At 37.1% G+C, this 25,294-nt stretch overlaps 2 protein-coding genes across 3 annotated transcripts; both read right to left on the minus strand.

Moving 5' to 3' along the window:
* LOC125275143 lies at positions 1 to 25,027 on the minus strand. Of its 2 annotated transcripts, XM_048201841.1 has the most exons (11): positions 24,856 to 25,027; positions 24,713 to 24,772; positions 21,185 to 21,290; positions 20,941 to 21,000; positions 5,671 to 5,732; positions 5,145 to 5,427; positions 4,935 to 5,071; positions 4,817 to 4,849; positions 1,476 to 1,755; positions 1,163 to 1,299; positions 1 to 1,053 (listed from the first exon to the last, which is right to left on the minus strand). In XM_048201841.1, exons 5-11 carry the CDS (start codon positions 5,729 to 5,731, stop codon positions 1,049 to 1,051), a joined length of 936 nt encoding a protein of 311 aa, XP_048057798.1. In that variant the 5' UTR covers position 5,732; positions 20,941 to 21,000; positions 21,185 to 21,290; positions 24,713 to 24,772; positions 24,856 to 25,027; the 3' UTR covers positions 1 to 1,048. The 2 variants fall into 2 exon arrangements, with proteins under 2 accessions (XP_048057798.1, XP_048057797.1); XM_048201840.1 differs by lacking the exons at positions 20,941 to 21,000; positions 21,185 to 21,290; positions 24,713 to 24,772; positions 24,856 to 25,027 and adding an exon at positions 9,353 to 9,412.
* LOC125276077 lies at positions 17,457 to 23,971 on the minus strand. Its single transcript, XM_048203495.1, has 7 exons — positions 23,965 to 23,971; positions 19,402 to 19,687; positions 19,099 to 19,235; positions 18,976 to 19,014; positions 18,143 to 18,422; positions 17,824 to 17,960; positions 17,457 to 17,714 (listed from the first exon to the last, which is right to left on the minus strand). Exons 1-7 carry the CDS (start codon positions 23,969 to 23,971, stop codon positions 17,710 to 17,712), a joined length of 891 nt encoding a protein of 296 aa, XP_048059452.1. The 3' UTR covers positions 17,457 to 17,709.
* Positions 25,028 to 25,294: the final 267 nt, after the last annotated feature.

Genomic DNA, 25,294 nt, shown 5'->3' on the forward strand with positions numbered 1-25,294 from the left:
GTGTGTGTGTGTGTGGCTCGACATCACGGCCGAGCTGACTGAGAGAGAGAAAGAGAGAGAGACTTCCTTTCATGAAGGTGATTACTTCCTGCTGCTTCCGTCCCAGAATCATGAGTTGATTCATATTGAGTTGTTTGAGTAAGTGAGCTCAGGATTTTGTGATGCACTGTTTCTTAACAGAAAGAGACTGGAATGTGTTGAACATGTTTCACTCTCTTTAATTTATTTATGTTGTAAACAGCTTGTTTCTTCTGTATCTTTATTTCTTTCTTGTTTTGAGGAATGTAAGTGGAGGGTGCAATTTTTGTTTGTAATCCTGCTTTTCTCCTATTTATGGTTAAACAGGGAGAGAGGGAAGAGTTATGTCAATTATTTTTCTGGATTATATTTCTCCAGGTAATTTAGAGAGATTTGGGGGTTATTTTGGCCTGGATCTCCTCTGAAGCTATTGCTCCTATTTTCATTACTATTCTTTTTGATATTTCTGTTATGGTTATTGTTACTTTTGTGCAGTTTTTTTTTTTTTTTTTTTTTTTTACTCTTTATAACAGAAAATTAAAAGTTAATATTGGTTGAATTGGTGGTTGTGTTGTTAATTCTGGGAAAGAAGGTTTGACATCCTTGTTCTATCCATGTTTCTTTTTTCCCTTTCTCTTTTATGAAAAAATGTAATTCTTCTTAACTTTGTTTCCAGCTCCTCAACTCTAGATGGGTAGCTATGTAACACTACACCTCCTCCTCATTGTGAATATCTAAATGAGCCTTTTTGATCCAGAAACATGAAATACAACAAGCAATGCTGAAGTAATTTATTCATGTAGAAAGCAAAGATAAACAAAGATGAGTAAAAGTCATCTTTTACATTTTAAGACCCATTTCATTCCTTTACTGAATGTGCACTGAAACTTATCTTTTATCTTAAGGATAAAAGGTGCACAGGTAAAATGAAAACAAAAAAAAGTGCAATATTAGTATTGCTCAGAAAACAGTAGTTTGGTATTTTGCTTATAGGATCAGTGGACTGTGGTGTAACATCATCTCATTCCACTTAATCTGACAATGAAAACAGAACAAACAATCATTAAGGGAACGTACACATAGTATAAATAGTACATATAGTACAAATGTCTACACATCATGTCTCTCTCCTTTTATTACTCACCTGAAAACACCTCAACTTCACACAGTGTGAGATATTCATTGCGCCCAGGTATAAAAATGTTGACATATCGCCCCTTAATAGGATGAAACTTAAATGTTTGTGTCTCTCCAAGTGGCATGGACGCAACAGTCGCAGCCCTGTGAAGAAACACAGTAACAGAGAAATAGAGAGGGGCGTATCAAAACATCATGAAGCATCTTAAAGCTTCTGTCAAAGGAAAGTTTGTATTAAAAGGATTTATTCAAAGTAATGTAATCTTATTTACTCATTTTCTAACCATTTGTGTAAGTATCAAGAGAGAGACAATACTTACAGCTGATTATTGTTGCCATTATTTGCCAGGCTGTTGCCGATACGGATCTGAACACCATTCATTCTTTCTGGACAACAATCTCCACGATTAGTGATGCTAACCCTGGTTATCTTGTAGACATTCAGCAAGTCAACTCTCCACCAGGGGTTCCTGTCCCCATTAGTTGCACTGCATGATTGTCGACTGAAAATTGGATTCCTGTTGCCATCGACTGCATTTTGAGCTCCTGATTGAGGGTATGTGGAAGACTGGACAGCTGTGGCTCCAAGAGCAAGATTTCCTGTTTAACATAAAATAATAAACAATAGGGGTGTAACAATACGCTCAGGTCACGATACGGTACGTATTTCAATACAGAGTTCACGATACGATACGTATCACGATATTTTGAACAAAATGAAACTGAAATTCAAACAAGATTTATTCAAAAAACATGAACAAATTTCAATAATTTTCCTTGTTGTACATACAAGATCACATTTCAAGGTTTAATAAAAACCTTCTGTATTCAAATTAACAGTTGAATAGGGCTGTCACTGAAAAAAAATGTTAAATTTAACATGAACTTAGAATTATGAATAGGGGCCATTCACATATCGCGTCTAAAAACGCGTGGAAGGCGCGGCCGCACCGCTTCTCCTTCTTTCCGAAGTGCTTGCGCTCCCGTGGCGTCGGTCGTTGCTATGCAACCATGAACTGAGCTCTCCAAGAGGATCAGGATGTTTCTGCAAAGGATAAATGATTTCTAGCCCTTGCATTAGTTTTACTACGCGATATATATGATGGAGATAAGATATAAAAACCACCATGTACAGCTATGATCAGCTGTTCGGCTGAGCTTTTGATGTTTTGTTACGGAAAGGCCATAGCTGATCGGTTGATTCTTGTCACACGACCTGCGGTGCGCTTGCGGCATTCTGAAAAGTTGAGAATGGACCCTTCGCTAAGCCCCGCCCTCCTTAGTTACTGTTGCTACGCCTGTCAAGCTTTCGCGTCTGGCAAGTCATTTACAGTGTGTATGCACCGGTGTCAGACATTTTCAAGGAGATAATTAGTCATTTTTGGCGAACAGGTGAAATATCTGAGAGAGCAAGACAAAAGGGACTGCAATATGCATTTGAGGGATATATCCATGACATAATATGCAACTGATTAGAAAATAATTTGATCAAAATTGAAGCTAAAGCTCCCAGCGCGAGCAGCAGCCGCCTCATATGCTGACCATTCAAATGGGAAACACACAATTTATTGAGGAAAAACTTTGTTCATCCACAGCAGGTTAAGTGAAATTTGTGAAAATATCCTAATAATTATAAATCAAACAGCTTATCCTTAAGTATTGTGGAATAAACACAAGACGTTAGCCTGACCACTTTGCAATGATAACATTCTCCCACTTATATTTTTAGCCCGCCAGGCTAACGTAACTCCGTCTTGCCTTTAATCATTTTATTTCACGTTCAAATATATGCATTACGAACAAAGAACCGTCATTATTTCCAAGCAATGATGTGCTGAGTTAGCTAGCTAGCTAACCTACCCGTCAGGTTGTCCTCCCGGGCTTACTGCATATGCATACATCAATATTACATCATTGTTGTCATGATAAATAACACAAAATTACTGTATATGCATTATTGTAAGGGTAGGTTTAGTGTTGGGGTAGGTGTAGATGGTAATAAAGCCATAGACCACGTTAATATCACGCTGGAAGCACAATCTGATGGGTAACGTTAGCATTTTTCAGATTTTGCTAACGTTACCTACTGTTTCAATGGGAGGTAGCAAAATCTGACAGGGTAGCACAAATTGTCAGAACACCGGCATTTCTCCCCTTGGGTTTTAGGTTTCGGGAAGGGGAAAAAATTCCACCACCACGTCCAAACTTTTAGGATACTGGGTATCAGGTTAATGCAATCCATAAAGCACAACGCTTCGGCACGTTCCCTCGCTCGAAAGCTTGACAGACCTCCCGCGCCTAGTAACGGTTGCTAAACCACGATTGGCCTGTGGCGGTTTTCGGGCGTGGCTTAGCGAAGGGTCCATTGCATGCGCGTCGCGACCGCATTGATCCCATTATGAGCGCGCCTGCCGCGCGGCTACATTTGAAAAAAATAACTGACTTGCACGCGGAAAAGACGCAATATGTGAACGGCCCCACAGAACTTCTTAAAGCAAAGCATCGCAAGCGTCTTTTGCTTTTCTGTGAGCACAGCTGTTGCTGTGGCACTGCGGTGAAAGAAAGCCACGACTTTTCTCACGCGACCATGCAAGAGACTGACATGAGAAACGTTTAAACCTGCTTGCAAGATTCAATGTGTGCCCGAAACACTTACTGAACTAGAGAGCTGATTGAGACACACCATTTATATGCGGTGACAACCGGCTTCTCTCACTAACACCTTGCAGAGTAGGTCACGTCGGCAGCTCAACCAATAAGATTAAACTGCCGTCATATCGTAAAAGTATCGCCATCACTCTACGATGCATATCGTAACATGTTTGCATCGCAAAATATCGTACTTTGATAAATCGTTACACCCCTAATAAACAATAATGTTTTCTTTTCTTTTCTTTTTTTTTTTACTGTAATGTGCTAAAGTATAATCCCAATATAATGGGCAAAATAATCCAAATGATTATTACACAGCTTTCTGTCACAGCGATAACAACTGTCACGTCCTGAGACGTATTTTATTTGTGATTGTTCTATGTGCCTTGTGGTGTGTTTTTCCCCTCATGTCTACTGCTACCACTCATGGAGGTGATTGGGTTGACCTGTTGCTGATTTGCTGCCCATTCACCTCAGCTCCACTGATTGGCTGGGGAAAGCCAGCATATAAAGCCAGCACTGCCTCACAGCAAGATAAGAGGAAGAGGGTTGCAAGGGTAACATGACACATGATTTTTTCCTTCTTGCTACAGATAACTTTATTGTGTTCTGGTGCTAACCATTGGTGGCACTGTGAATTTAGTAGAAAACTTATAGATTTTGTTCAAAATTTAGATTTTATATTAATGAAACCCGTAGGGAGGTGGGTGCCATTTTTGACTGAAACTGCTTTTCTCCTGGTTATGTGTAGTTGGAGATATAGGGAAGTTTCATTATTTATTTTCTTTTCTTCTCTTTTTTAATGTAAAGGTAAGTTATGGTTAAAACTGAGATAGAAACCTTTTTATTTGTTGTGTTGACCTTTGCCAAACCCTAAAAGAGGGCTAGCATGTAACACTGCACATTGTCCCTTAAGAGTTACCAAATGTTCTCTTAGCATATATTCATTAAAAATATTATATTATATTATGTGTTACTGACAACATGCAAAGTAATGAAGAACACTCACTTGGAACACAAATGTGCAATGGTGTATCCTTTTCTGTTAATAAAATAATAACAGTTATAAACACATTAATAAGTACATAAATTCTATCACAGACTTTTCTTCTCTCTCTGTCCCTTACCTGCAAACACCTCAACTTCACACAGTGTGAGATGTTCATTGCGCCCAGGTATGAAAATGTTGACATATCGCCCCTTAATAGGATTAAACTCAAATGTTTTTGTCTGTCCAAGTGGGATGGACACAACAGTCGCAGCCCTGTGAAGAAACACAGAAATAGAGAGGACAGGACTGACAGAGGAAAACCCTGACAGAGACAGACAATACTTACAGCTGATTATTGTTGCCATTATTTTGCAGGCTGTTGCCGATACGGATCTGAGCACCATTTATTCTCTCTGCACAACAATCTCTACGATTAGTGATGCTAACCCTGGTTATCTTGTAGACAGTCAGCAAGTCAACTCTCCACCAGGGGTCCCTGTCCCAAGCAGTATGACTACATGACCCACTAGTGTAAATTGGATTCCTGTTGCCATCAACAGCATTTTGAGCAGCTGCTAAATGATCGTACGTGGTAGACTGGACAGCTGTTCCTCCAAGAGCAAGATTCCCTGTTTAGCATAAAAATAATAAACAATAACCTTTTTTTTTTTTTGTTGTTGTTGTTGTTGTTTTTACTTTCATGTGCATAAACATTATATTACAGAGTCTTCATAAATAAATAAATCACAAGCTTTCAATTACCATATTTCAGCCTATAATTTTAATCAATTAATCTGATTGATATGTAATGCTACACAATGGTTGCAGATTTTTAAATCCAGGTATTTTTACTTGTATTATTCTAAACGTACCTTTGGAATCAGCGACGCACAGTCCAGTAAGTGTTAGAAACACAATCACACGGATGGCCATCCTGATATAAGACACAACAACACATCACCTCATCTCAGCATATGAAGGAATAATTTTCAATTTCTCATCCTCATTTAAACAAAGAGGCACATATATTGCTATTGTAATGAAGTAATAGTATAGAAGAGCCCCATGACTTACAGTAAAGTCAGTGTAATGTGACTAACCTGCCTCCATTCTTTGGATTTTAAATGCCTTTGCCAAGTTTCCTCTATTTTTAATATATATATTTATATACTAATAACCACAGAGACTACCTTTACATATCAAAATGCATCAGATCATTCCAAAACAATGCTAGACAAACTTATAATCAAACATCGTTCAACTGCATAATTCTATATCATGTCTACAACCTATATATGGGAGTATTATGCTTAGATCACACATAATTCATGCAATTGTTATAACTTCTGAATGACTGAAGAGAGGTGTTTGTTTTTTATTTAATATGTGCGTGAATGATTTCTCATTTCTTGAGTTATTGTATGAATCAAATCTGTGTAAAATGTATTGTACTCTTATTATAGAAATCATGTCTAAATTTTACAGTGCTAGAGTGGGAAAGTTGATGTGACTAAGATAAGAACTGTGATTTATGTACGTGGAGGAGAAATAGTCACACCCCGAACTAAAGACAATGTCTAATTGGTTGGACCTCCTCCAGGGGTGTTGGACAAACACCTCAGTTTAAAACTCAGGACACAAACAGAGATTTAGATTACGGTCAAATGAGTTAAAGGGATAGTTCACCCAAAAATGAAAATTTGATGTTTATCTGCTTACCCCCAGTACATCCAAGATGTAGGTGAATTTGTTTCTTCAGTCGAACGCAAATTATGATTTTTAACTGCAACCGCTGCCGTCTGTCAGTCAAATAATAGCAGTGGATGGGAACTTCTAACTATAACAGTAAATAAAACTCGCTTAGACAAATCCAAATTAAACCCTGCGGCTCGTGACGACACATTGATGTCCTAAGACACGAAACGATCGGTTTGTGTGAGAAAACGAACAGTATTTATATCATTTTTTACCTCTAATACACCACTATGTCCAACTTCGTTCAGCATCCTGTTAGTGAGGTCAAAAAACCCCAATCACTCCTATTATTTGACTGACAGATGGCAGCGGTTGCAGTTAAAAATCATATTTTGCGTTCGACTTGCGTTCTTTTGTCATTATTGAAATGCAGTGAGTGCAACAAGACACTTCTAGACTATTATATACTATATCTTTACACCCTGAATTGAATTGTCCAAACAAAGATTAGTTTTATTAGTAAAACCTCCATTGCATATCATGCTCTCAAAGAAACACCACTAACAGATTCTTCACTAACAAGGCATTCTTTATGTCAAAACAGCTGTTATTAGGGGTGTAACAATACACATATTTGTACCGAACCGTTTCGGTACAGGGCTTTCGGTACAGTGCACGTGTGTAGCGAATGCATTATATTGCAACATTAAGGTCTCCTGTTTGGGAACGCTTGGGTTTCCCGGTGAATTACGACAACGGACAAAGACAGGTGGATAAGACGAAAGCAGTACACGATGAATACAGCGTATCCTGACCACCATTCAAATTCTGAATTCTTCAAATTCTGTCCACGAAATCACGAAATTCTAACAGAAAATGCCGTTTTGACACGCTTTGATGTGGCAAGACAGATCTCATATAGGCACCACAGTTAAACCGGCAGCACGGAGTGCGAGTGAACACAATCATCTCTCCCTTTTTAATACTAGTTACAGAATAAACATGAATGAACATTCAAAAGTATGTTGAAAGATACAGTACAACTTACTGAAATGGTCAATTCTCGTGTAATCGCTCAATCAGTGTTTCAACGGCGGAAAGACATCACAATAAAACAGCTTGTAAACAATATGTCACGTACTATAGCATTTACCACAGAAAAGCCATTCAGTGTCCACAGCTTGTTAGTTTGCAAGAGTAATGATCTGTTTCACTAAATATATGCACTACATTAGCCTATATATTCATTATATTTTACTTAACCTGTTAGTGTTTAAATAAATGTTTAAATAAATCTGTCATGAAAATGACAGCCACTGTATATAAATGATTATATTTCAACAACGAATTGGAATAAAATTTTATAATTAGATTTTGAAGTTAAGGCAAAAACTGCCTTATGTGCAGCTTACATGTTTTCATACAATTTGTTATTTGAGTGTTGATTATTGTATCTAAAAATAAATAGCGATTGAATTTAGGCTAATAGTTTGGGCTCAATTGTTTACCTTTAATATTATAGTAATGCTCAAGTAAGGTTCCCTACATAGTTTATAGCACTCGCAGAGATATTAAACTTTTAGTTATAATTTAATTTAATATATTTAACGACAGAGACCCAATTTGTTCAGTAAACTACTGTTTAATTAAAGAAAAGTAATTTTATGTTTAGTTTACTCCCCACCTGCTGTACTGAACCCATACCGAACCGTGACTTCAAAACCGAGGTACGTACTGAACCGTGAGTTTTGTGTACCGTTACACCCCTAGTTATTAATCAAAAGTGACTGGTATAGTGATTTGTACTACTAATAGTGCGCGTGGTGCTTACAATGAGTTACAAAGGTATAACAGCTATGACTGTGTACACTACTTGCTTTATGCAAGCATTACCCTATTATACATTATCGACACAAATTGATAGGTGAAACAACAAAAAGCCACCCACAAATAGTCAAAGCATCAGGTTGTCTTTAACGGTTAAAGTTACTCGTCAGGCTACAGAAGAATACCAAAATTCCTCCATTAAATTAGGTCTAATACATTGAGAGTCACGCAGACATATAACAACCCAGCCACAACATATAATTGCGAATAACATGCTTCACCTTAACACAGGTCTGGGGTCAGCTTCCTTTGCTGTTCGAGTTAACATGTCCTAAACATGAGTGTAATTTGCACCGCAGCGCCCCCACACCTTGATGCTCATGACAAGAATAGCATGTATAATTATCTTTATTGAAGTGAATTAGGTTTAACTCGCCGTCATGCATGAATGAATGATATTTTTGCAATTTTACACATAATAATATACGATGATCACATACACAAAACTGAAATTGCATGTCAAAATAATACATTGTCAATATTTTTTGAGACCCCCCCAAAATTTCACTAATCACATTTTCAGGGGAGCCCATGTCTTATTAAGGGGAGCCGAGCTCCCCCTAGCTCCCCCGTAGTTCGCACCCTGGACTGAACAATTGCCACCTAATGAAACTCATTGTGCAATAAGTAACTGATGTTTTTAATGTTATTTAATCAAGCTGCTCTTAATTATCAACAAACTCACTTGGTTTATTTATTTATGAAGTACGAACGTGACATTTACTCTGATATAATGGTTTTGTGAAAGGAAACATAAGTAGCACAGCTACTGTAGTCTTTTTAACAAAGACCTGTGTTACAAGTGTGATTAGTTTAAACTTTAGAGTTTTGTGCCAAGAGTTTTGCAAATGTATCACTAGTGAAAGTGATACCAAACTGATTTAAAAACTGTATTCAGTAAATTACATTTTTATTTTCAATTACAATTACAATGTTACCCTGGTGTAGAGAGTGCATAAACATTCAACTCACCTGGAATTCATCACTGTATCAACCTCACAGAAGACCAATTCAGCAGTTCAGCAAATCTGCTTTTACACAAAATAATACATTTTTATATAATAAATAAATGGAATTAATAATATTTTTATTAACAATTGCTGGATTTATTATTTATTCAATATATTATTCATATGAGGAATATCATGCCCGGTCAAAACATTTCAAACCAAAAATGTGCTATTAAATATAGATATGAATATTAATACACACCAGCAGTCTGTGAAGAGGGTCTAGTTGAATAATATTGTGCTCAGAAATGATGCTCTATTTATTGTTGAATTAAGGCCCTCCCAACCAAATGAGTCTGATCTGTTATCTGATTAAATGAACCTATTACAAAAGAGTTCCTTTTTTTAAGCCTTCATTCTGATGAAACAAACACAAAGTTTTGTTATGAAACTCTAGATGGCACAGGCTGATAGGTCCCTAAAGAGGGGGGTGACGGTATCACACACAGTTTCTGCCAATCTCATGTTAATCTCGAGTACCTATAGAGTAGTAGTGCATCCTTCATAGCTCCAAAAAGCCTTTAGTTTAATCATATTTATAAAAGATACGTACGCTGTACAGAGTCTTTCCGAAAACAGCCGAGCTCCTGGAGGCGTGTCGTGTGAGCGGAGCTAAAGAGTGACGAGCATGTGCAGCTTTTGTGTAGTGATCATCTGCAAGCTATCAATGGTCAGCTAAAAAAATTATTTAAACACACACAATACTCCATCACATTATCCCTGGATAACTTTCGAATCACTATAATGAATATAGCGTATAGTGAATGATGAAGAATGAATTTATGAATTCACTGCTTTCGTGTTGTTTACAATATTTAAACTTAGGCGCCTTTTGCCAACAAGACAGGCATTAGAAGCAGTTTTACTCTCCACCTGCGGTTCCAACTCATTACCGGGATCATTATCGCTGTGACCGCTCCATCTTTCAGTTTCAAACGATCTGTAAATCCAGTGTAGAACTGGGCCTTGTTTAAGAAACCATAAGCGCCGATCCTGAGGGCTCGGAAAACACGAGATATTCTCCATTCGTTTTAACCAATAAAAAAGTGATTGCAACTATCAGTTTCTATGGTCATTTTAATAACAAACATTGAGAGCGCATCAATGTAATGCGTGAGCACAAATCTCTCAGCTCCACTTAACACTTTGTTCTTTGGGAAGCAAGGTTATCTTTCCCTCACAACCAAAAACACACTTCTCTGGTGACATTGTTGATTTCATGAAGTCCTGTGACCTGTGCAGCGCTGCCGACGACTTCAGTAAGGCCGAACGCACGTTGATGGGCGTGCTCTTGCTCTCTCGCTCTAGTCGCCATGTGCACGCACTCTTCCAGGAGAAGTGCCCTACAAGGAATTCTGAACTTCTTGCCGTCACACAGGCCCATACTCGAAAAAGGACAGCAAAGTTTATGAGGATTTGGAAGACTATTTTTGGTACAGGAATACTCTGTCATACGTCCAACTCGTGTTTTGAAACTATAGCCATCTTTAACATGAGAATCCAACTCATTAACAGTGTAAATAAGTCAAAATACATGAAGTAGCATTAGACCCCCCTTTAAAGGGTTAGATTATCCAAAAATTACAAATTCTGTCATTATTTACTCACCCTCATGTCGTTCCAAACCCGTGAGACTTTCGTTCATCTTTTTGATGAATTCTGAAAGCTTTCTGTCCCTCCATTGACGGCTACACAACTACCACTTTGATGCTTCAAAAATTTCATTCATAGATCGTAAAACTAATCCATATGAACTGAGTGGTTTAGTCCAAATTTTCTCAAGAGACTCAATCACTTTATATGATGAACAGATTGTGATGGTGAAATTAAGCTTTATGAAGCACCAAGGCTTTTACTCGAAGCTTTTCAACACTGTGCACACTAATGACATCTTTTGGTCAAAAAGTGGAAAAGCTGCCTTTGTGTCCCATAAGACATATTTTTTAATCAGAATACGAAGCAGCCACATGGTTGTGCGCGAAAACGAAGCTTCGGATGTCACAGTCTACTTGGTTATTGCAAAATTAATCAAGCTCCAGTACAGTGCTTCACTGTGAGATGTTACAGTTTTTTGATACAAGCTTCAAAGCCTCGGCGTGGAACGTCACATCAGTACTAGCTGCCAGAGCCAGTGTTGCCAAGTCTGCGGTCTTCCCGTGGAATTTAGATACTTTTAAAGGTGCCGTAGAACGTGTTTTCAAAAGATGTGCTATAAGTCTAAGGTGTCCCCTGAATGTGTCTGTGAAGTTTCAGCTCAAAATACCCCATAGATTTTTTTTTTATTCATTTTTTTAACTGCCTATTTTGGGGCATCATTAAATAGGTGCCGATTCAGGTTGCGGCCCCTTTAAATTCTCATGCTCCCTGCCCCCGTAGCTCACGCTTGCCTTAAACAGCATAAACAAAGTTCACACAGCTAATATAACCCTCAAAATGGATCTTTACAAAGTGTTCGTCATGCAGCATGTATGGTATCACGTATGGTATTTATTTGGATGTTTACATTTGATTCTGAATGAGTTTGAGGCTGTGCTCTGTGGCTAACGCTAACATTACACACTGTTGGAGAGATTTATAAAGAATGAAGTTGTGTTTATGAATTATACAGACTGCAAGTGTTTAAAAAATGAAAATAACGACAGTCTTGTCTCCGTGAATACAGTAATAAACGATGGTAACTTTAACCACATTTAACAGTATATTAGCAACATGCTAACGAAACATTTAGAAAGACAATTTACAAATATCACTAAAAATATCATAATATCATGGACCATGTCAGTTATTATCGCTATAAGCCGAATTATTATTAACCATAAGCCGAAACCTATCATGTTTGGTATCTTTGGACTTGGCAAGGATTCAGGAGTCTAAGGATATGCCGTGAAAATAAGTCAACCAGATCAAAAGTTATAAGCATATGAAAATAATTAAACAATAAACGCCAACCTTTTGATTATTATTGATGCCTCTAGTAATTATGTGTCTGATTTTTAATTTCCAACCTATTTGAGTTCATGTTAAGCCAAACATATAATAATTAAAACAACAAAAAAAAAAATAGTTGAGTTAAATAAAACTGCCCAGCACATTGGGCAAACATTTAACCCAATCGCTGGGTTTGTCCATTTTTAACCAACTTGGGTTGGTTTTAACCCAGCATTTTTTAGAGTGTAAAAATGTTTGGTCTGGGTACGCTTTATAGCTTCCTGGTCCTGATGTCACCCAGCCGTCATGTCATTGGACTGAGATCACACATGCTTCAGATGCAATCATTCAGAGGCGTTCGCAAAGCGCTTTTGACACAGGGCTCATTTTAATCGTGAGAATCTGCTGTAAATAATGATGTGATTTTCTACAATCTGTGCATGTTTCATGAAGTTATGATCAGAAATGCCATGTGTAATCTACATATTTGTATTCAGTTAGCGGCTGTGTGCTGTTTTTGTTGTAAACGCATATTATTCAGACTCATTGGAGGGTGAAAACAACGCAACAGGAGCATGTTGGAGGCTTGATCTGAACGTTTAAAGTCTCTGATTTTGTATGCAAAAAGAATTATTGTGCTACCTATTTGGTTTCAGTTTATATTGGCTCTTAAACAGAGAAACACAAACGGGAGCACCAACGCTCCTTTAGGTCTTAAAGGCTTAATAAATCCACAGGTACAGTATATCCAGAGAACAGCAATCCAACACAACTTTACCACAGGAGGTGGATGGAGGTGACAACCAGCGGATAGCCTTGAGCAGAGGAAGATGGCAGATGATCCTGACTGCAGCCAAGACTGCGGCCATATTGGTGGAGGTAATAATGATACCATGGAGACCAGAGCAGGTGACGATGACGTGTCAGGTGGAGCCCACTATGCAGAAGTAGAGCCAAGGAAACGGTGGGACGCTGATGACTCGGGCAGTCGTGACGGAGCCGCAGTGATCCCCCCAGATGGAAGTGAGGATCTGAAGGACAGAGAACGAGCTGGAGCGACAGAGGGTGGAGGCAGAGCCTGAGGGAGGGTGGAACTGGCCGAAGACTAAGGGGTGGAGGGCCGGAGAGCAGCAGACAACCTGAAAGTCCGCAGTGGAGGCGTGACGATGGAGTTGAGGGAGGAAGGAGTGCAGGTGCAGGAGCCAGGGTGATGAGTCAAGGTGGGACAGAGCACGCCGAGGCTGAAGGCGTGAGGTACAGGTCAACTGTAGTCATTTTGCACTTGACCTACTTACTCACCGCTCATCTTCTGACTCGCTCTCCCATCCCAGACAATTTATTTTTCACTGTGAAATTCTAAAGGCCTGATGAGGTCCATACCAATTTGTTCGATTGGGACCTGCATCAATGGTAATGGGTGCATTGGCACTTTTGGGGTGGCCGGTGGATTTAAAAAGTGAAAGTGACGTGGACAGGTGTCCCATACTAGGAATTTGTGCACTGCATTTGACCCATCCAAGTGCACACACATACAGCAGTGAGTATTTAACACTCACACACACCGTGAACACACAACCGGATGTAACGTCTGGACCAATCAGGCACACAATTATTCATTATATTTAATGAATAACCCATAAACTCACTCTATCAAAGTTCTGTGTACCCATCGCCCTAAAACTGCAACTATCATCCCAAACATAGCTAAACCACAGGCAGAACTAGGTGTCCTGTTATAGATACTTGGAACTTTTACAATCAGAAAGAATTTTTCAGAGACTAGTGACTCTCACTTCATTCTTTCTGAGAAAGACAAATAAACCGTCTTAATCCTATGTATTCTCTATATAACCACTTGGGAAATGTATAAACATATCAAATTTTCTCATATCCAACACATCTCATGACTTTCCTTTTATAGGCTTTATTCTATGTATTAATTCTCTCTTTTGAACTATTTTGGTATTAATGTTCCATAGTTGCAAATGTATAGTTAACTGAAATCACATTGGTAGCATGTTTGGTATCTACAGACTCCAACTTTCGTTTCCTATTTGGTAATTTATGTTACATGTTACTAACTCTGTGACACATTAGTATTATAAGAATCTAGAAGGTTCTTTTCTCATTCATCCAATCCAGTGTCTTATGCTAATATCTTGCTACAGGACAAAGACTTGTAAAACTTCCCTCCGAGGGGGCAACTCCTTATTGGCTCAGACACCTCAAGAGGGTGTGACATTTTCACCCCTTATATTCACTGATCACAAGATCAAACTCCCTCTTCCCGTTTTACTGAAAAATGCTGATGTTAAGATGATGCTGTAAGAAGCTAGAAGCTTCTAAGGAACCCAAGCTTGTGCCAGGCTTTGGCCTAGAAACTTCCATTTACCAAAGATCCTCTGAATCCAACTGGTTCTCTTTCATCAAGACAATATCAGCAAAGATTCAACGGGAGCCTCCACAAATTGCATCAGGACAGTTTTAATTCAACTTGGAGAGACATGCAAGTATCAAACTTAGTCTCATTATTTGATACATTGAGTATCCTTACCCCTTTCAAAGAAGGGCCTGTTAAAACTAAACTGATGGTTTGCTCAAGGCTGTTGATCTGCTGAATGTCCAACAATGCTGTAACTTCTTGCTTTTCTGTATTCTGCTTCAGCTCTCTCTTTCCCTTGGTAAACTGTATGCATGTATGTGTGTGTGTGAATGTTAGAGTAGTTTAAGTGTTTAGTCTAGTTAATAAAGTCTTGTTCATGTCACACGTAAAGTTGTCCGTGTTTTGCGCTCATATACGGGAGTCCCTAATCATGCAGATCCTGACTACAGGCTCTTAGTAGTACAATAAGAAATGTTATTTTCCATAACCTGGAAATGAACATTTCTTAGAATTAATAAAGAATTAACACTGTGCGTTCACTGGACAATATGCTAATTGATTGTAATATTAATTTTATTACATTAAGTTAATTGTATTAACTTATCCAAATATTTATAATTAATTATAGCTAGTTATGATTAATTATTCATATTTATTTTGAGCTAATTTGCTACACGGAGCAGAGGGTAACCTCAGTTGTGGGTAATGAGAGTGGAAGTGAGCGCTGTGTGAACTCTTAACTTTAGTAAAATGCATGTTGTGTTGTAATATAATATGGTACATTTGAAGAAGAAATTAAGCAATATCACATTCGCAATTATAGACTTGTCTGATGGGAACTATGAGTCTTTCTATATATACAGATTCATACATAATATTAGTTCTTAATATTAACTTGTATAATCTGCTTTGGAGTTTTAATGCCCTGATTAAATATATTTAGTTATTTATTTTTCTTTTGCCAGAGCTTCTGCTCTATATATTACAACAAAACACATCCCAGTGCTGCAACAGCCACGTGAAGGCTTTGAGATATACGATCTTATCAAAGTCCTGCAGAGAAAGCCACAGGAGTGTCACAATCTCTTCATCATAGGATATAATGACAAAGCATGTAGAAACACAGTTTTGAACATTTATTTATTTATTTTTTTTTTTTTTTGTCGTATGGCACAAATTACAAATATTAAAATCCATTTTTGTGCTTTTCATTTTGCTGTTTAGGTCGACTCCCATTACATTTTATCCCACCTGGCCCCACAGATGAGCCCAACTGGTTCAATTAAACAAGTGAAAGAGTCAAAAATCATGAAGGTATGGACTAAAAAAATAGTATAATGTGCTGTTATTTGATATCCAGGTGTAAATATGCTACTGTAGTTCCCAATTTAAAGGGTATAAATAAACGAATGCATTATTTCCAATTTCATCTCTTTATTTCTTCTGAAGACACACAACCAGAAGATGGGGCAGCAGTAGAAACCTTGTCTACTGAAGATAATGCAGTGGATGACTGGGCAAGCTCACAGGCATCTGCTTGTATCAGAAATGGAGAAATTGTGGGGCGAGCTTTGACAGAGCGCAGCAAATTTGTTGAAATTGAAATTTTTAGAGAAAAAAAAAATCTAATTGCGATTTTTCTGGTTAAAAATCTGATTTATAAAACACATGAAATAAAATAAAATAAACAATACCAGGTTTGTTTTACTTGTTTGTAGGGCTGCACAATTTGACCCAGAATTTTGTGCTAATATATTAATAATAATAATTATTATTATCATCATTATTGCTAAATAAAAATATTAAACCAAATAAGAAATGTTACTATTGTAATTACTTTCATTATTAATAAAAAATAGAGTATTTAAGGATAAATATAACTATAATAATTTAAAAAATAATATTTTTACAGAAAACTGGTTTAGCAGAAGTCTGGGGAACGGGCGGCGGCTTGTGTGTGTGTGTGTGTGTGTGTGTGTGTGTGTGTGTGTGTGTGGCTCGACATCACTGCTGAGCTGACAGAGAAAGAGAGAGAGAGACTTCCTTTCATGAAGATGATTCCTTCCTGCTGCTTCCGTCCCAGAATCATGAGTTGATTCATATTGAGTTGTTTGAGTAAGTGAGCTCAGGATTTTGTGATGCACTGTTTCTTAACAGAAAGAGACTGGAATGTGTTGAACATGTTTCACTCTCTTTAATTTATTTATGTTGTAAACAGCTTGTTTCTTCTGTATCTTTATTTCTTTCTTGTTGGGAAATTTTGCAATTTTTGTTTGTAATCCTGCTTTTCTCCTGTATATGGTTAAACAGGGAGAGAGGGAAGAGTTATGTCAATTATTTTTCTGGATTATATTTATCCAGGTAATTTAGAGAGATTTGGGGGTTATTTTGGCCTGGATCTCCTCTGAAGCTATTGCTCCTATTTTCATTACTATTCTTTTTGATATTTCTGTTATGGTTATTGTTACTTTTGTGCAGGTTTTTTTTTTTTTTTTTTTTCCTCTTTATAACAGAGAATTAAAAGTTAATATTGGTTGAATTGGTGGTTGTGTTGTTAATTCTGGGAAAGAAGGTTTTACATCCTTGTTCTATCCATGTTTCTTTTTTCCCTTTCTCTTTTATGAAAAATGTAATTCTTTTTTACTTTGTTTCCAGCTCCTCAACTCTAGATGGGTAGCTATGTAACACTACACCTCCTCCTCATTTTGAATATCTAAATGAGCCCTTTTGATCCAGAAACATGAAATACAACATACAATGCTGAAGTAATTTATTCATGTAGAAAGCAAAGATAAACAAAGATGAGTAAAAGACAGGTACATTTTAAGATCCATTTCATTCCTTTACTGAATGTGCACTGAAACTTGTCTTTTATCTTAAGAATAAAAGGTGCACGGATAAAATGAAAACAATGAAAAAAGTGCAATATTAGTATTGCTCAGAAAACAGTAGTTTGGTATTTTGCTTATAGGATCAGTGGACTGTGGTGTAACATCATCTCATTCCACTTAATCTGGCAATGAAAACAGAACGAACAATCATTAAGGGAACGTACACATAGTATAAATAGTACATATAGTACAAATGTCTACACATCATGTCTCTCTTCTTTTATCACTCACCTGCAAACACCTCAACCTCACACAGTGTGAGATGTTCATTGCGGCCAGGTATGAAAATGTTGACAAACCGCCCCTTAATAGGCTTAAAAGCAAATGTTCTTGTCTCTCCAAGCGGGATGGACACAACAGTTATAGCCCTGTGAAGAAACACAGTAACAGAGAAATAGAGAGGGGCAAATCAAAACGGCATGAAGCATTACATTAAATGTACTTCTGTCAAAGGAAAGTTTGTTTTAAAGGGATTTATTCAAAGTAATTTTATCTTATTTACTCATTTTCTAACCATTTGTGTAAGTATTAAGAGAGAGACAATACTTACAGCTCATTATTGTTGCCATTATTTTCCAGGCTGTTGCCGATACGGATCTGAGCACCATTTATTCTCTCTACAAAACCATCTCCACGATTAGTGATGCTAACCCTGGTTACCTCATAGACTTCCAATAAGTCAACTCTCCACCAGGGGTCCTTGTCCCAATTAGTCGCACTGCATGACCCAAGATTGAAAATTGAATTCTTGTTGCCATCAATAGCATTCTTAGCAATGGTTAATTGATATGTGGAAGACTGGACAGCTCTGGCTCCAACAGCAAGATTCCCTGTTTAACACAAAATAATAAACAATTTTTTTATTATTCTTTTCTTTTGTATCTTAATGTGCTAAAGTATAATTACAAGATAATGAGCAAAATAATGCTAAGATATGTAATCCAAATGATTATTACATGACTTTCTGGAATACTTGACTCTGATTGGTCAGTCGTGACATTCTGAGGTCTGATATTTCCAGATAATGACCGTCATCAATAGTAACGCTGTATAACAGACAGTTCATCCGGGTTTCTGAAGCCGGTCTTTCTTTAATGTTTCTTGGATCACACCGCGGACTCACTCTCTGTCGTCTCTGTTTTAGTTATTGATTGTATTGAATTATTTTTGGTATTGAGAGTACTTTAGTGTTTGTCTAGTTGCCCGAATGATTGTTGATAAATGTTTTTGTACACTGTAATGGATTCTAAGATAATAAACAAGTAAGAATTTAAAACAGTTTAAACTCAAATCAATATATCCATCTAATTATATATTTGGTTATTTATTATTTATTATATTATATTTCTGACAACAACATTCAAAGTAATGAAAAACACTCACTTTGGGTTAGAACACAAGTGTATGACGGTGTGTTGTTTTCTGTTAATAAAATAATAAAGTTATAAACACATTAATAAGTACATAAATACTATCACAGAGTTTTCTTCTCTCTCTGTCCCTTACCTGCAAACACCTCGACTTCACACAGTGTGAGATATTCATTGCGCCCAGGAATAAAAATGTTGACATATCGCCCTGCAATAGGCTGAAACTCAAATGATTTTGTCTCTCCAGGTGGGATGGACTCAACAGTCGCAGCCCTGTGAAGAAACACAGTAACAGAGAAATAGAGAGGGGCGTATCAAAACATCATGAAGCATATTAAATATACTTCTGTCAAAGGCAAGGATTTATTCAAAGTAATTTGATCTTATTTACTCATTTTCTAACCATTTGTGAAAGTATTAAGAGAGAGACAATACTTACAGCTCATTATTGTTGCCATTATTTTCCAAGCAGCTGCCGATACGGATCTGAGCACCGTTTATTCTCTCTGGACAACAATCTCCTCGATTAGTGATGCTAACCCTGGTTATCTTGTAGACATCCAGCAAGTCAACTCTCCACCAGGGGTCCTTGTCCGCATTAGTCGCACTGCATGATTGTCGATTGAAAATTGAATTCCTGTTGCCATCAACTGCATTTTGAGCTCCCGATAGAGGGTATGTGGTAGACTGGACAGCTGTGGCTCCAAAAGCAAGATTCCCTGTTTCTTCATAAATAAATAACAAGCTTTAAATTACCATGTTTCAGCCTATAATTTTAATAAATTAATCTGATTGATATGTAATGATACACAATGGTTACAGATTTTTAAATCCAGGCATTTTTACTTGTATTATTCTAAACGTACCTTTGGAATCAGCGACGCACAGTCCAGTAAGTGTTAGAAACACAAATCACACGTATCGGCCATCCTGATATAAGACACAACAACACATCACCTCATCTCAGCATATGAAGGAATAATTTTCAATTTATCATCTGCATTTAAACAAAGAAACACATATATCGCTATTGTAATGACAGAAGAACCCCATGACTTAAAATCAGTGTAACGTGACCAACCTGCCTCCGCTTCTCTTGTATTTTAAATGCCTTTGTGTCAGGGGTGGCTGTGTTTACACAACATCATTTTCAACTAAAAATGGAAAACTTATGCATTTTGGTGGCCTGAAAATGCAAACTTTTGAAAATGGGTTTTCAAAGTGCAAGTTTCTGAAAACGGTGACATCATGCACATGCGTATTATGTGTTTAGTCTATCCACCTTATTTGTCAATGCAGATTTAAGGTATCTCTGTAAAAAAGTGCGAGACTTCAAATTTAGGAAAATAATGAGAAAAATATCAAAGTGTAGTAAACTATAAAAATAAGGTGGATATGCACGCTTGGCACGAGTACTCTGTATAAGAACACATATACGCATGTAGTATGTATGTACATCTTTCTTTTACAAAGTGACACCGCCAACTGCTTGTCTTGTCAAAAGGATTCTTGTTGAATGTTCTTTTGTCATTATTGGACTGCAGTGAGGGCAACAAGACACTTCTAAGCTACTATATACTATATTTTTACGCCTTGAATTGTCCAACCAAAATGTAATTTTATTAGTAAAACCTCCTTTGCATATCATGCTCTGAAAGAAACACCAGATTCTTCACTAACAAAGGCCTTCTTTATATCAGAACAGTTGTGATTAATTAAGTGACTGGTATAGTCATTTTTACCATTAATAATACCTGTTGTATTAAATTACAAATTTAATTAATCATTCAGTTTAGTGATATAGTATAACTGAGTACATTCAGTGCCATTCGATAGACTGAACAATTACCACCTAATGAAACTCACTGTGCAATAAGTAACTGTGATGTTTTTAATGTAATTTAATCTAGCTGCTTTTAATTATCAACAAACTCACTTGGATTATTAGAGGTAGAGAGTGCATGAACATTCAACTCACCTGGAATACGTATCAATGTATCAACCTCACAGAAGACCTTCACAGTTCAGCAGTTATCTGTTTTTTAACAAAATATTTATATAATTTTTATATAATAAATACATGTAATTAATAATATTTTTTATAAACAATTGTTATATGTATTATTTATCCAATATTTTATTCACATAAGGAATAGTATGCTGTCAAAACATTTCAAACCAAAAATGGGCTATTAAACATAGATATGAATATTAATACATACCAGCAGTCTGTGAAGAGGGTCTAGTTGAACAATATTGTGCTCAGAAATGATGCTCTATTTATTGTTGAATTAAGTCCCTCCCAACCAAATGAGTCTTATCTGATATCTGAAAAATCAACATTAAATGGACCTATTACATTTTTGTAAGCTGATATCGTGACAGCCCTAGTTTGAACCTTATTTTGGGGTTTGATTATTCCAACATGCAAAGGGACAATCACCCACATGGTTGGACAGAAAGTAAGGCTTTGTTTTGTCATCGATCAGGTAACTATGTGAGACCAATACACCCCCTGATACGGGGCTTGGAGACTGTGCTGTGTGCTTGATATGAGCCTCGAAGCTTCAGTGTTATTCGTAACATCACTATCATGTGATTTGTAAAGAGCGCACACTGCAATCCAGGGGAGAGGCCAGAAATGTTCAAGCTATGACAAACACAATAAAATGGCTTTCCCTATTTTCTATCAAGTAACACTGAGAAAATGTTTGTACTTGCCTTTAAATGTCCTCCTATGGATGCTATGCCACTGGTAGAGATTTTTCTTTAAGAAGTTTACTTTAATTTTACACTTCTGTGATTTGCTTTCTTCATTAAATAGAAACACTTAATATATTTGGCCAAAGTTAACTTTATTTTAAGAAACACACATAAAAACACTTTTTTGCACAATGATGAATTGCATTAATTATTACAACAAAATTGTTTGTCATATATATAGGTTATTGTGTTGGTTTTATTGGTTGTATTTACAGTTTTTTAATGTGCTACAGTTTCATTAAAATTTTTAAAAAGTAAAACTGAAACGCTTTTCCTGGTATGCAAGACAGAAACAATTAATATGTTGTTTTGTAGTTAAAAAGGTTGTATGCTCAGTGTAAACAGTATTCATTGTCATGTGTGCAGTTAGGTACTTTTTGGTTGTGTTTACTTTAATTAAAGAAGGAAGAACTATGTAGTGCTCAGTAAATATAACATGACAGTGGCTATTTGCACTAAGTGCAAAAACCAATAGATTCTATTTACATTAAGTGGAATAGCGATAGATGCAATCTGAGATTATACAGTGTTTACACTGAAGTGAAACTAGCATATTTTCTTAGCGATAGATGCTATTTACACTAAGTTTAAATATCAATAGATTCTATTTACAATAAGAATGAATCCGAAATTGCATACTTCCCTCCTAGTAGGTGGAAAACAGTGTGTGTCAAAAGTATGTCTGAATTCACAGTACTCATAAAAAGAATAGGCAAAAAGTACCCGGATAATCTACGTCTTTTGGCAAGATTCTGAAGTGCGCATACGATGGAAACTTTACTATCTCTTGAGGCCAAGGAGAGGATTTATGATTTAGAGTGTCAAGCTGTGTCCGAAACCACCCCCTATCCACTAGTGCACTATATCGGGTGTCTGCCATTTTTTTTTAATGGTGTCCGAATTCTGAGTGAACGATTTAATTCCCTACTTTCGCTCACTACTTTATACCCACAATCCTCTCTGATTTTGAGTGTACATTTGATGTACACTCGCTGAAGTACTATTTTCCAAAATCCAATGCAAAGAGGACTGAGAGTGCGTGCAAAATCAGAGAGATCCAATATCAAGGTCTGTGAACAGAAATTGGTTGTGCATGAAATTTTCATCATGTGTTCAAGTACTTAATGTGTGATCTTGTGATCAAGATGTAAACACTGATCTTCTGCAGTTGAGTACATTTAAATTGTATTTAGTTTTTTTTTTTTTTTTTTTTGCATTGTGCCACGTTTTGCATGGATGTTTTGGTTTCAGAATTACAGAGATTTGAGTTTTTGTCAAACTACCTAGATGTAATAAGTATTTAATAAAATAATAATCATTTTAAATCATAATCTGCAGTTTTATTTATATTAAAATAAATAACGCTGACCTGCACTTTTTTTAATCACTTTCTGTCTTTTGAATACTACAGAGACAAACTTGTAAATAAAATAAAATTTGTATTTTCATACTTTATTAATGATCAATTTATCATTTCTAAATTAAGTATTATACTATTTACAAACCAGTTAGTTAGGAGTTGTCAGTGGTTCATAAGATCATTTAGAAAGTTTAAGTAAATGATTATTATACCATTTAAATGCACATTTATATGTATTATCATTTAGACATATAGTAATATTTACACAGTGTGTTAATAAATGTTTTATTAACACATATACTGTTTTTTTCATGATTAATTCAGGTAGTTATGAAACATTTAGTAGTTGTCAGTTAACTATTTTTGTGAGTTAATCTAAAGTAAGGACTATTTATGCCTCGTAACACTTTACAAAGTATATTTAAAGGGTCAGTTATCTTCTGACCAGAAAAGGAAACATACACAACACAGAGTGATACAAAACATAGAAATACTTATTTCAAGATGCAAAAAAATTAAACTGTACACTTGAAAAAACATGAAAAATAAACCTCTGCAATATCATATAAAAATAAAAAAGGAGCTAAAAAAGCAACAAAATGAACTAAAAACAACAATGTACAAAAAATAAAATAAGAAAGCAAGTGAATAATATGAATAAAAACAATAAGCAACAAAATGAACAAAAAAGCAACAAAATAAGCTAAATATTTTGGTGTAGTAAGAAGGTACAGCCACAAAACCTGTTTCAGTTTCATGGCAGAGTGAAAATTCAGTGCAAACAGCGAGTCACAAATTAAGGCTTTGGGTCATTATAAAACCTGGGTAAATGGAATCCTGGGTTTTCTTGCTTCATGTTTCACACTGCTTATACTTTACCATTCATTCCACTTAGTTAGTACTGCAAGGTGCTCAGAAAGCAAACTCTCAGTCTGATTTTATTTGTTGTACTTTGGAACTCCTTTAATCCAGTGTTAAAAATTGTGGTAAAATTTGTATACTACAAAGTTTACACTTCACAGAAATGTATTTTTATATCAGATTGTAAAGGTAGAGGCGGTATAGAGAGAAGCTGGACAGCTTCTATTCTACTGCTGACTTGGGGCGGATGTGGCAAGGCCTTCAGCACATCACAGACTACAGGACCACCAGTAACAACATCACCTCAATAGACAGCCTGCCGGACGACCTCAACACATTCTACACCCGCTTTGAGGCCTCCAGCTACATTGCAGAGAGGAGGCTCACACACACCTGGACCACCCAACCCCCCTCCACCCCACCAACCGTCTCAACAGGCCAGGTACACAAAGCCCTGAGGAAGATCAACCCTCGCAAAGCAGCGGGACCGGACAACATTCCTGGGCGGGCACTCAGAGCATGTGCCAACGAGCTGGCTGATGTTCTCACCTCCATCTTCAATCTCTCTCTCAGCCAGTGCACAGTTCCTTCTTGCTTTAAGACTACGACCATCATCCCCCTGCCTAAGAAGAGCCCACCCACCTGCCTGAACGACTACAGGCCAGTGGCACTCACTCCAATCATCATGAAGTGCTTCAAGAGAGTGGTGCTGGCTCATATTCAGAGCAGCATACCAGACACTCTTGACCCCTTGCAGTATGCCTACCGGTCCAACAGGTCCACTTCAGATGCCATTGCTGCTGCCATTCACTATTCCCTCTCTCACCTGGAAAATAAAGACTCATACCTCAGGATACTCTTCATCGACTACAGCTCCGCCTTCAACACGGTCATCCCCCATAAACTCACCCACAAACTGTCCACACTTGGTCTGCATCCCATCCTTTGTGACTGGCTCCTAGACTTCCTGACTGGCAGGCCTCAGTCTGTCAGGATTGGTAATAGGACTTCAGCCAGTATCATCACAAACATTGGCACTCCACAGGGTTGTGTACTCAGTCCCATCCTCTACACCCTGTTCACCTACGACTGTGTCGCCTCCCACAAGGACAACATTATCCTGAAGTTCGCGGACAACACCGCAGTGATAGGATGCATCACTGGTGGGGACGAGGCAGCCTACAGGAGGGAGGTGGCTAGGCTGGTGTCATGGTGTGGTGACAACAACCTCACCCTCAATACGGACAAGACGAAGGAGATGATAGTGGACATGAGAAAGGAGAGGAGAACGCATCAGCCACTGTTCATCCGGGAGCTTGAAGTGGAGAGGGTGAGCAACTTTAAATAC

Source organism: Megalobrama amblycephala, linkage group LG9, assembly GCF_018812025.1.
Source record: "Megalobrama amblycephala isolate DHTTF-2021 linkage group LG9, ASM1881202v1, whole genome shotgun sequence".
NCBI classification, from domain to species: domain Eukaryota; kingdom Metazoa; phylum Chordata; class Actinopteri; order Cypriniformes; family Xenocyprididae; genus Megalobrama; species Megalobrama amblycephala.